This window comes from Pseudochaenichthys georgianus, chromosome 7 (genome assembly GCF_902827115.2).
Source record: "Pseudochaenichthys georgianus chromosome 7, fPseGeo1.2, whole genome shotgun sequence".
NCBI lineage: Eukaryota > Metazoa > Chordata > Actinopteri > Perciformes > Channichthyidae > Pseudochaenichthys > Pseudochaenichthys georgianus.
Genome location: NC_047509.1, coordinates 10,607,776 through 10,620,105, shown reverse-complemented (window position 1 = coordinate 10,620,105; position 12,330 = coordinate 10,607,776). Strand labels below are relative to the sequence as shown.

Sequence of the window (12,330 nt, the reverse complement as noted above, 5' to 3'; positions counted from 1 at the left end):
GTTTGTGCCTAGAAGTTTATGGAGGTATTAAAAAAAGATATGTTACATCAGTTATGTTTACACATTAATGCGTAAACTATTATAACTTCATTATATAACGTACATTATTCTTAAATGGGAAATTGTGCATACTTATTTAGCATATTTTTCCTTTTGGTAATTTAAGGATATACTGATGATAACGCTAAACCTGATGTTATCCAATAGTGGTACAACAAAAGTACGACAAATACTTTACAACTTTAAAATACTTGTACTTTTCTTTAGTATTGTTTGCTACTTTATACTTTCAGATTCATATTATTAATAACACATCTGTGATATATAAATGCATCAATAATGAATGTGGAATATTGTTATTTTTACTCTTCAAATTAAGATTGTACGTTCAAATCATACAAGGATCTTATAAAACATGATGCAGTGCTTTACTATTAATGTAATATATTTCAATATGACATGATGACATGTTTTCATTATGTGCGGTTTGGATTCGGAGGTGGGTGTTAAGGTTTCTCAACACACAAATCAAATTTAGAAAAGTTGAATATTTATTGGCATTCACATACAGTAGGAAATAATGGCAATCACAGTAAGGCGATGCATTTGATAGTAACCACAGATCACTACGCCGTGGCTGATCCTCCCTTATAAAAGTGATTGATCTCTGTGATAAAAGAAGGTATATACATCTGTTATGATGTAGCATTCACAGGTTGAATGGATCTAAAGAAATTCATCTGGAAAAGAAAGTATCTACATTACTAAAATAAAATATTTGCAAACTTAATTTAAATGTACACTTAAGGACTAAGAGAGTCATAGGGATATTATGAACATTATAACTTCACAGTCGACCCAAGGTGGCATGGACATAATAGAAGCAAATTAATCTACTATCATCAGATTACCTTTTCAATTATTTCCTCTGCATGCTTAAGCTGTAAATATTAACCATGCAGAACAGTGCTGATTCAAAGTCTTCATTAGATTAAGATTTATAAATCTACATCACACTGCATACTAATAAATAGAGTTTAAACAAACACCAGTTTTGTGGGCAAACAGGTTGATTCAACCCTGACGCCAGACAACACCAATATGGATAGATTCTGCTAATGTTGAGAACAACTTTTTTAAATTCTTGCGTGTAAAAAGCGCCAATAAACTACACTCAATGTGTAGATTGGATTTTTCAACTAAAACACTTTTACTTTCAAAAACGTTTTACTTTTATCATTGATATAAGCCACTTCCCTGCTCCCGCTCCTTTAGCTGTATCAGAGCAGGATTAAGTTACTGCTGATGCTTTCATTTAAAAGTATTCCGGTGGCACAACACAGAAAAGCTTTTAATGTAATGCCATTATTATGCCACCAAAAGAAACAACTGTAAGTGTGGATAGCAAAAGGCTGCGAAGTCCAACTGCTTTACTCTGTCCTGCTGTTATGTTGAAATATACATGTGCTGTGAAATCAGACGCCCGTTACTCAAAGTGCGATGTAATAAGGCTGATTTCTTCATCAAAACAACCTGAGTTCATTTGGCTGCGCTGTAAACGGTTTCACCTGCTTGTCTTTTGTTGTCATTCGTATAGAAAGTAGCTGCTAAACAAGTGTTTGCTGTAGTATTACACTTGCTGTTATCACCAGTATCCACAGGGGACTGAATTTAGATTTAGATATTCAAGACCCGAACCTTAAAGTTATAATCATTTTCAGTGACTCCAGTCTGCTCTATCATTTGTTTGCATCTCAAGGACACACTACGTCCTGTATTGTAATCCTGAATTGTACAATCATCCAATGATTATGGTACTGGTGGGAACTGAAAACACATGTGAGCAATTAGAATGACTAGCAATTACATAACTCTAAAAGGTACTACATGCCCAAATGAAGCCGCAAACATTCAACATCTTTTACTCCTATAACCAATTCAGTGAACGTCTGCTTTAAGGTCACAGCTTTGATAGGTATGAATTCAAGTAACTCAATTATCAAATCTATTCTAAACGGATCACCCTGTTTTAGGATGATAGTGGATCAGAGCCTATTGCAGCAAGCTAATTATGCATTTTGCTATATATAAAAAAAAAAACACCGATGTCTGCTTTTAAACATTTACAAACAAGTCTTTGTTGCACCAACATGAATTGGAAGTTTTTCCAAAACGTTGCCCAAAATGCAAAGAAAAGTGTGATCATTGGGAGTGAACGCGTGTGATCCAGTAGAGAAAAAGGAAGGAGCGGAAAATGTGTGGATGGACTTCCAGGAGAGAAGGTGTTACCCTCAGTTTAGGGTAGAGGATCATCATGTAGCAGGAGGGACAGCAGGGACTCAGGGCTGGGTCTGTATCTGCCCATGGAGGGCCTCGGCCTGAGCTTTCAGGCTTAGAAACTCCTCCTGGATCAAATCAGTCAAGGTCTTCCTCATTTCCATCTGAAAGGAAAATTAAAAGTAAATTATTCTTTCGGTTTCCCGTACCCTAAAACAGGGGTGTCAAACTCAATTTCATCACAGGCCACATTCGCATTATGGTTGCACTCCAAAGGGCCGGTTGTAACATTAAGACTATATAAAAAATACATATATAAATATTTAATATATATATAATAATGCATTATATTACATTATTGCCTCTGCATGGGATTGTTATCGGAGAGGGTAATAACTTCATAATGAACTAGGTCTGAAAGCAGAAGTCTAGGGCAAATAATTGCAAGTCTCTTCAGTGAGAATGTCACAACATGATTTAAAAAGAAAAGCACATTCTGGAAAAAAAGGCAAAATTAAAAAGAGGCATATTTTGAAGAGAAAAAGGAAAATTCTGAGAGAAAGTCAAATTTGAGAAGCATTTTGCTACATGTATGCGCAACATGCTTCTGTAAATCGCCATGTAACCATATAATAAACATATTATATTCTTTGCAAGCTCTTGTGGGCCACATTAAATGAAGTTGCGGGCCGGATTCGGCCCCCGGGCCTTGAGTTTGACACCCCTGCCCTACAACAAATCCACAGTCCTTTTTTTATTAAAAATGTCCTTTAATGATTTAATGATTATCACAATAGCTACATTTCATCATCCGAGTGTTTCAGCTTTACATAAAACATCAAATAATAGCTGTAGCCTTGATCCACTCCAACAAGCAGTTAGTTGCATTTAAATATAAAATGGTTTTGACATTTGATCTGCCATTTATTGCTTTGTAGCATATGAAATATAGTTACATCATTAGTGTAATAATTGGATTGTACCATTAGAGGCACTAGTTAGTAGTAGCATGTATTAGTAGTGTGTAAATGTGTAATATGGTCTGTCCTCACCTGGCTCTTGTTTTCGTCACGGAGTGATTCAACAAGGTCTTTCAGACTGAACGGTTTCCCCACCAGGATTGTGATTCTCTGAAATCAAACCAACAGTTACAACTATACTAACATGATAAACTAAAAGTTTTTAAATATTGCTGATTAGCTCTAAGTGTTCTTACCTTGCCAGTCCGAGGAACATAGGGCTTCTCGTTTGGCAGAACGTCACTCAAACCTGAGACAAAAACACAGAAGGACAAATAATTGGTTTCTATATGAAGTTCTATCTGCTGATTTCGGACTTCTGTTGTTGTTACTTTATATTACTTTGCAATGTTTGTATATTTACCCGTTTTTAAAAGAATAAGGCTGGGTATATTGGATTTTTCTTGAATGCCAAAAAAACTGATGGAAATATTTAAATCAACAATATTTTCAGCGGGTACTAAATCCAAATTTGGTGCATTAGGGAACATTTATAAAAGCAGCACACTGTTTGGAGGTCCAAATAAAAAACAGTGTATTCATGGTAATAAAGTAATCTTGGACAACAATGGAGATCCATGTCGCAGAGGAGGAAGATATATCAGATGAGTTTATTTCTACATGTTTCTACATTTGTCTTTGACCTCCGCATCTGTTTGTGCTGCAGTGCTGTTACTCACCCACATGCCAGAGTGGCAGGATAACCGGATTAAGGGAGCACTCTGCTATTAGCCGTCCCACACCTAAAACACAAAGCAGACATTTATGAACCACAATCCCTTTCACACTAACTGATTTGGCTCTGTTTATTTTCACAAATGTTAAACGTACATGTGCTTACACTGTATGCAGTATTACACTGTACCGAAGAGTCTGAAGCGTGATTCTAAATGTCTACACACAACTAAAAACCAACGTTTGAATGCTGCACAGCTCTTTTTCCCATGTTTATTCATCCTGTTGAATGTCATCCTGTAAAGGTGGTATTTCTGAAAAGTTGAAGATAAAATAGGGAACAGCTGATTTAATAAAAATGTATGTAACCGGATGATTCACTTAATTCAAGATTTTGTTAAACTACTTTTTTTTGGGGGGGGGTAATGACGTCGTAAAAATATAAACACAAACCATTTGACAATTAGAAAACCTGAACAGAGGATTTAAATGTTAATAAATGGGAAGTGGTCTGAATTGGCTTTGCTCAATTAATTTACAAGTGTTCTCTCAGAAGTTTACAGCTGACTTCGGAAACGAGCAACGGAGAAACATGCACTGCACTCACCCCATTTTAACCGTATACATTCTTCTGTCATGTTGATTTTGCCTGAGGAAAAACAAGAAAGGATTTCAACAAAATGTATAATAAATCAAAAAGCCAAAAAATAAGTAAGTAAGTGAGTGAGATGTGAGAAGGAACGTTAAAATACCTTCTGGAAAGATGTGAACCCATTCTCCTCTGTTCAGCCTTTCCACAATAAAATCCATGCCTTTCTGGTAAACACCGTCACCTACAAAAAAAATCATAATGCAACCATTAACTACACAGTACATACTACATTTTCATGTCCAATACCACAACTTAACAAATCTTCTACCCCCTAAAAGAAAAGGAAATCCATGGCCAACAACATGAACACATTATGTGATACTGCTGTTTTTTATTGTCCTAATAATGCTAAAAGACTCACCTCTGCAGACAGGAACACACTTTCCGCGGCTGAAGAATCTTGAGTGCAGCTCTTTAGTGAAACAGATGTCAGATGCTGCTGGAGTCCTATAGTTACAGAGAAATAATTACACAATGTACAAAACATAAAACCAAAATGAAAAGTGAATGAGGTGTGGAAATGATAAAAACTCACCATCGCATCTTATTGAAGTTCCACAGCTGTCTGAGCTTTAGTACACCTGTCACAAACACGTGATTATTTTCCTGTTTCTGATGTTACTGTGTCGAAGTGTTTGATATCACTTTGTGCATCTGTTTCTTACCCCAGATGTGCGGGTCATCCATACAGGACTGGTGGTTGGACACAGTGATGAGGGGTGTGTCAGAGGGCCTCTGGTCCACCAGGTCCAACAAAACCTCATGGTTGTGCACCGTCAAGTAGTTCATGTACTCTGAAGATTAGGAGGGAGAAAACTTGTGAGCATATTCTTTTGAGTATACAGCAGATGTGAAAGATATATTCAGATCCTGTACTTTTACCACACTTTATAAACACTCCCTCCCAAGAAATATTTGAAATCAATACATGCGGAGAAACTTGGTTTAAAATTGGACATGAGAGGAACAATTGCACCACTGGTATGTGCTGTGTATATACTCCAACTTACTGGTCCAGAAGTAGGAATAGGAGCCCACCATCCCCATAACCAGTGAGCTGGACATCCTCCATGCCAGAGGAGGGCAATGTGGAAACGGCCATCTGACCTCCAGGGGCATCTCAGCGCTCCGCAGACACTACATCCACTTACACATTAACCTGGATAAAACACCCAACACAATGAGAGTCAGCTAGAGGGGTAACTAAAGCAGGTTTAAATTGTTTTTTTTGTCTATTTTTAACATTTTGATGAAGGGATACGACTTCATTTGACATGTGATCAGCCTGAAGAAAAGGTTTGATTTTCTTTACGTTTCAGGTAGGAGCTTTTTTTTTGCAAGTCTCTAAGAATAACCCTGATGTTTGCATAGAGATCTAGTGATAGGACATAATACATACACTGAACAAAAATATAAACGCAACACTTTTGTTTTTGCTCCCATTTTTCATGAGATGAACTCAAAGATCTAAAACATTTTCTATATTCACAAAATAACCATTTCTCTCAAATATTGTTCACAAATCTGAAAAAATCTGTGATAGTGAGCATTTATCCTTTGACGAGATAATCCATCCAACCTCACAGGTGTGGCATATCAAGATGCTGATTAGACAGCATGATTATTGCACAAGTGTGCCTTAGAATGGCCACAATAAAAGGCCACTCTGAAACGTGCATTTTTCCTTTATTGGGGGGGTCCAAAAACCAGGCAGTATCTGGTGTGAGGGTTAGGGTTAATGTTGTGAATCGAGTGGCCCATGGTGGTGGTGGGGTTATGGTATGGGCAGGCGTATGTTATGGACGACGAACACAGGCCACTCGAAAAACTTTACTGTGTTGCGTGAATACTGTCATTTTCAAGTTGTTTTATGAGTCGGCTACATTATAGCCTATTAAATTCATTTGACAGACATTTTTGTCAAAACAAACATATTTCCAATGCATACACCGACTGGGAGCAATTTATGTTTCAGTTTCTCAAGGACACTAATCTCTCCCTTTATATACTATTGTATCTCTGATTACTGATTTGCTTCCAAAAACATTTCTGTAAACATTCAGTTTATGGGCCATTTTTGATTTTAAGTTTGTACTGCAAGTTCCTTGTCTCACTTTAGAATGTTTGTTAAATGATAGCAGAACATTACCAATGGTAAATGTGGAGCTCAGGTGTTGTTTTGGTCGCCTAGCGTGTGATCCACGTTTTATCTGTAATAAGGTTTTAAGGATTACATATTTCTTATTGGATGGAGTAAATACGGTATTTTCCTCTGACATGTAGTGGGGTAAAGTTAATAAAAGCGTCAAAAGAAAATACTAAAGTAGAGCACAAATATTTTTAAGTACAGTGTTTAGAGTTATTGCACTTGACGGGGAGTACTGTTACCTGAAGCTAAAGTCAAACTATACCGAGGCATTTAACCTTACATCACCCAGCTGATGTTAGCCTGCGAGCTAGCTGCTAGTTTAACCGAATCATACATCTCCGAGGCACATGTTAATACATAAAATACATTAATAAACTGGTAGATCAAAGTGTCATTTGTTGTTTTAGCTTCACGAGAGCTGTACTGACAGAACCACTCAACATGTTTACAAAGATATTTGCATTTTAATTCATGACTCTGACACCATTATGATTTAACAACTAAAAATAACGGCGCGTTACGCTTTTAAATACACATAAAACGTAGCGTGTCACACTACGACCCTTTATCAAACGTATTTTAATACCTGAATAACTTGGGACATAGATTAAACACCACAAGTTCAAAGATTTACCTCACCTTACTCCTGCTGACAGCAGGCTAGTGGTGAGCGACCCCGGAACTGAAAGTCACGCAATGACTTGTGGGTGTTGTAGTTTATTTTGGACAAAGCTTTTTTACGTAATAATGTTAAAGAATTAGCGTGCCGGTTTGTTTTTTTAATTGTTTTTCTCTGTAACGACTTAATATAAAATGTGTCTTCCGTCATTTATATTTAATGTGGTTTACAAGCCGTTGTCCGTGTTCAGAAGGGAAAGGTAAATCCCTGTTAACTAATGCTTGACCTGCTGTTCACTGTTTTGAGGTCTCCTTTCAATGAGGATTACTGGAATAAAGTACTACTGTGATTTAAAATATTGTACATATTGATATGTTAATAACAATAAGAAAATATTTAGTGGTTTAAAATTAGATTTATTTTGTCATGATAATTGTTTGTTTAAATAATTTATCGTTTTTCCACGTGACGTTTGAAAGGCTTTGACTACATTGTGAATATTTATGTGAGTAACAAAAATAAATAATTTGCAGTCTGATGTGTAATCAGAATGTGGATTCAATTATCTGCTTGGCTTTACAGTCTTTGCATAATTACTTCTCATCCAAGGTTGAGTGTGTTTTGCACTCAACCTTTTGAGACCTGGCCTGCAATGCTTCTTCTCAAACAGTCCCAGAACTGAACCACTCTCCATTGCTCTCTTTCTCCATTTTGCACCATCTTTTGCCTCCTTGCCTCTTGCCAAAGTACACTTTGACATGTTGACTGAAGTGGATGGGGATTGAACTGGTGCCCCTTCAAATGATGGACACCAATTAAGCACTTCAGCCACGCCACACAGATGTATTTGTGTTACAATTTGAAGGGGTGTGCTTATACGTTAGTTGTTGTTACATGCAACATAGTTTAAGTGGGTTGTATTGGTCTCTTATTGAAGTATAAAACATGATACATTATGTGATAAACATGCCAAAAAAAACTAAATTCATGTTTAATTTTCCATTCTTACCAAAAAGGCATTGTGTGGATCCTTGAGGTTTGGAAAACGTGTTGAATTAAATTCCTTTCTCAGACAACAGAGATCCAACTGTAGTGATCAAATTCAACACAATACTTCCGTTCCGTCTTTAACAAAAATAATAAATGTATTTGATGTGACTACACCTTTAACAAAGACGATGTTGTGGCTTAGTTGGTCAAAGCACCTGTCTTGTAAACAGGACATCCTGGGTTCAAATCCCAGCAGTGCCTCAGGTAGGAGAGAAAGCAAGACTAAGTGTAATACCACCATGATACATTAAAACACATTTATCGCATGGTGTGTGTAGCTCCGATTAGTCTTCAAGGAACAAATAAAAAGTAGTGCTTTATCCCATGCAATTACAGTAGATTGCTCTGTTTGTGAGACTTGGCGGAGAAGGTTTCCTCTTATTAAATGCATATATAAATAGATTACAATATATTACTAAGAAGAATATTTGTTAGAGTTAGGGATCTACTGTATAGGTTATATTTTTAACCATTTAAAACTTTTTATCTGTTTTTCAATTTGAGCAAGTCGTGTCTTTCCTATTTTGGGTTGTATTGGTTTTCAGAAATATGATTATTACATTTACTTCCATCTTTAAAATGATTTGGTTTTTCAAAATGTAACAATGAACTTGGTAAACATCTAAGATTGTTTGTGTTGTGTTTTTGGAATAGTTTGTACCAATTTGATAGGAGGGATCAGCGCTGTATAGATAGATCCAGCGCCATATACTGTAGAGAGAGAGTTACGACAGCGGAAGTCCAAAATGCTTGATCGTCACGTGGTTCATGGAGACTCAGATTGTTCCCGGAAGTTCGTGGCGGGCCGTTTGAATGCATTAATAACAGGAGATAGAACTGCGATTTTTGGTAATTAGTGGTCAATAAAGGTTTTGATTTGCAAGATTTATACAACATATCGATATGTGTATGTATGCAGTTACTAATAGTAATAAGACAATAACAGGCTACAGATGCGGACATACACATATATATTTAAATAAATATGTACAATTTCAGATTCAAACAAGTATGAGAGCACTATCATAATAACACTATCTATCAATCAATCAATCTATCAATGTGTATTTATACAGCCCAATATCACAAATGTTACATTTGTCTCAGTGGACTTCACAGTTTGTACAGAATATCAGTATGACAATACGACACCCTCTGTCCTTAGACCCTCACATCGTACAAGTAAAAACTTCCAGAGAAAACCCCACAGTTTAAAGGGAAAAATGGGAGAAACCTCAGGGAGAGCAACTGAGGAGGGATCCCTCTCCCAGGACGGACAGACGTGCAATAGATGCCGTTGTAACTCAAAAAGATAATACATTTACAACATAGGTAGACCAAATGTTTGGATGCATGTGTCTATAATAAGAAGATGAATCCACGAGGATGTCAACAATCCTGTTGGAGCCATCAGGGAAGTAGTGATGAAAGTCAGGCAGGACCACAGTGACAGGTTCACACGTAAATAGACACCAAAAAGAAATTTGGGGGAAGCTGGGTTATTCGGAACATGAGAGTACACAGGTACAGACAGAGAGAAGGAAGAAGTAAGGTGTCCCCCGACAGCCTAAGCCTATAGCAGCAAAACTAGGGACTGAATCTAATCAGCTTTATCAAAAAGGAAGGTCTTAAGCGCACTCTTAAAAACGGATAGGGTGTCTGACGCCCGAACACAAACTGGAAGCTGATTCCACAAAAGTGGAGCTTGATAAGAAAAGGCTCTGGCTCCCATTGTACTTTGAAAAACTAGGAACAACCAACAACCCATTATTGGAACGCAATGCCCTAGCATAGCCATGGGAACATGTTTCAAATGGGGGGTGCTGTGGGGATCACATCCTCTAGGGGGGTCCGGGGGTATGTCCCCCCGGGAATATTTGTTTTTTTACATTTTAAAGTAAAATGCTTTACTTTACTTCGAGAGCCCAATTACTAGAGACTAGATCTAAGGGGTACAACTCTAAACACCCATATGAAAAATATCGGTTTATATTTTAATAATCAAATAAGTATGTGGACATAACCGATAACCTACCATAGCCAATAACAAATAAATGTAACTTATTTTATTTTTGTTGTTCATTTATATCTTATTTTACCAACGTTTATTTATGCATATTCTTTAATCTCTCAAGTTTTAAACAATATTTTTGGTTTACTGTCCTAGAGTATACATTGAAATGATTTCAACCCTGTTTATCCCAATAATTATAAAGGAGTGCCTTGGAAATATTTGTTTACATAAATTGCATTTATCTCTCTCGCTCGATCCCTCGCCCACTTTGGCTATGAGCTGTGGACGCCTGATAAGCCAACACCCCCCACTTTCATCACTTACAGCGCCTACAGGGCAAATGAAAAGTGTAACCGGGGTGAAAAGGGTGTTACATTTTGCTTAATTTAGTGGGAATGCTGACACAGCATTCCAACTATCTGTTATGCTACCCGCCGGGTTATTTTGCGCTACTTCTCCCCCCACATTGAACATCGCAGAAACTCTGTTCAAACATCAAAACGTTCAGCTCGGTCGGGAATCGACGGCTATTACTTTTATCATTCATAACTTTCATAATTCCAGCGATACATCCCATAATACATCACATTTTTAACATGGAAGTCAATAGAGAAACTCTTCAGACTTCAACAATCTTCATGCAACTTCAACGCTAACTGCTCCTTCTTCAACTGCTAACTGCTCCTTCATACTTTCACTCAGAAACCTCATTCCAACTTTAAAATGTTACACATCTTTCTAACATTATTCGTGTAACACAACTTTTAAATCTGATTCTTACTTTTAGAGATATTAAACATTGTTCGGACCTTGGTAAAGAGGCCTTCTTCAGATTTTAGAGTGTGTGATGTCACAGTGGAGGACAGATTTAATTTTGCCTTCATATTTTCTTTTAAACCTGCCATAATTCCCAAACCCTATTTTCCTGAGAAATAATTGTTCATGACCAACGTAGTAAAACATCTCGTAGCTTGAAAGATAAAAAAGAATTAAGCAAAAGAATTAAACAAAATGCCTCTTGAGGGCATGAAGTGACAACAACTTTCAACATGTCTCCCATTGTAAGCCATTGTAAATTCAGCCTCACCTTTCCCCACCACAGCAGCCGCACACCTTTAGTTAATCTGCCAAAAACGCCACATTATTAAGCCGAAAGTACACAAAAAGTACACTTCAGATGCTCAAGTTCCTTGACATGCTTCACGCTTTGAAATCTCACCGATATCTGTTACGGTCAGGCCCGCCTTAACCTGCCATCAGGCCCTGGGGCTGAGTTTTTGTAGGCCCCATATTTAAACAACAAATCAAAGTCATTTCCTCGGCAGGCTCTGTGATCGCACTTCTCCACTCTGCTCTACGCACGCCTGGTCCTCTCCTCCAGATGAGTGACGTTGTTACGTACTCCCCCCCCTTTTGTTGTCCTCTTTGCTCTCTCTGCTGTGCAGGTACAGCTGGCTCCGCCTTCCCCAGGTGTTCCCAGTTGTCACTCAGCCGAGCTTGGCGCAGGTGTTCCCAGTTGCCAATCAGCCGAGAATAAAAGAGGAGACTGAAGGAGAAGGAGGAGGCCGATCACTACTCTGGATATCTCTGCTGTGTCAGAGCTCTTTTTCCTTTTTGTTGTGTTTTCTGGAGGACGTGTTAGCGTTAGGTTTTCGCGGCTTTATTTCTCCAGTTAGGTTAGGTTGTGTGATTTTGGGTAGCGGAGGAAGGCTCTGGATCCTACGGCCCGTGGTGTGGTTGGCCCAAGTCCCCTCCGTCTTTTTGTTTGTTTACCTGTCCTCCAGTGTATGTTTTTATGATTGTGGCAATAAATGTATGATCACCGTTTAGTGCCTATGTGTTGTGTACTTTTGTTTTATGTTGCGGACTGCTTCA

General features: G+C 37.7%; 1 protein-coding gene and 1 non-coding gene across 3 annotated transcripts; one reads left to right on the top strand and one right to left on the bottom strand.

The window, feature by feature from the left end:
* Window positions 1-528: 528 nt before the first annotated feature.
* Window positions 529-7,461, bottom strand: tafazzin (tafazzin, phospholipid-lysophospholipid transacylase). 2 transcript variants are annotated; one of them, XM_034087614.1, is made up of 11 exons: window positions 7,412-7,461; window positions 5,634-5,782; window positions 5,289-5,417; window positions 5,159-5,204; window positions 4,985-5,070; window positions 4,724-4,804; window positions 4,579-4,620; window positions 3,977-4,039; window positions 3,494-3,546; window positions 3,330-3,407; window positions 529-2,441 (listed from the first exon to the last, which is right to left on the bottom strand). In XM_034087614.1, the coding sequence occupies exons 2-11, from the start codon at window positions 5,740-5,742 to the stop codon at window positions 2,340-2,342; spliced, it is 789 nt and encodes a 262-aa protein (XP_033943505.1). In that variant the 5' UTR covers window positions 5,743-5,782; window positions 7,412-7,461; the 3' UTR covers window positions 529-2,339. The 2 variants fall into 2 exon arrangements, with proteins under 2 accessions (XP_033943505.1, XP_033943506.1); XM_034087615.1 differs by having other exon boundaries at window positions 7,407-7,452.
* Window positions 7,462-8,568: 1,107 nt separating this feature from the next.
* trnat-ugu (transfer RNA threonine (anticodon UGU)) lies at window positions 8,569-8,644 on the top strand. Its single transcript has one exon. It is a non-coding gene; the product is annotated as a tRNA-Thr (tRNA).
* The last annotated feature ends 3,686 nt before the right edge of the window (window positions 8,645-12,330 follow it).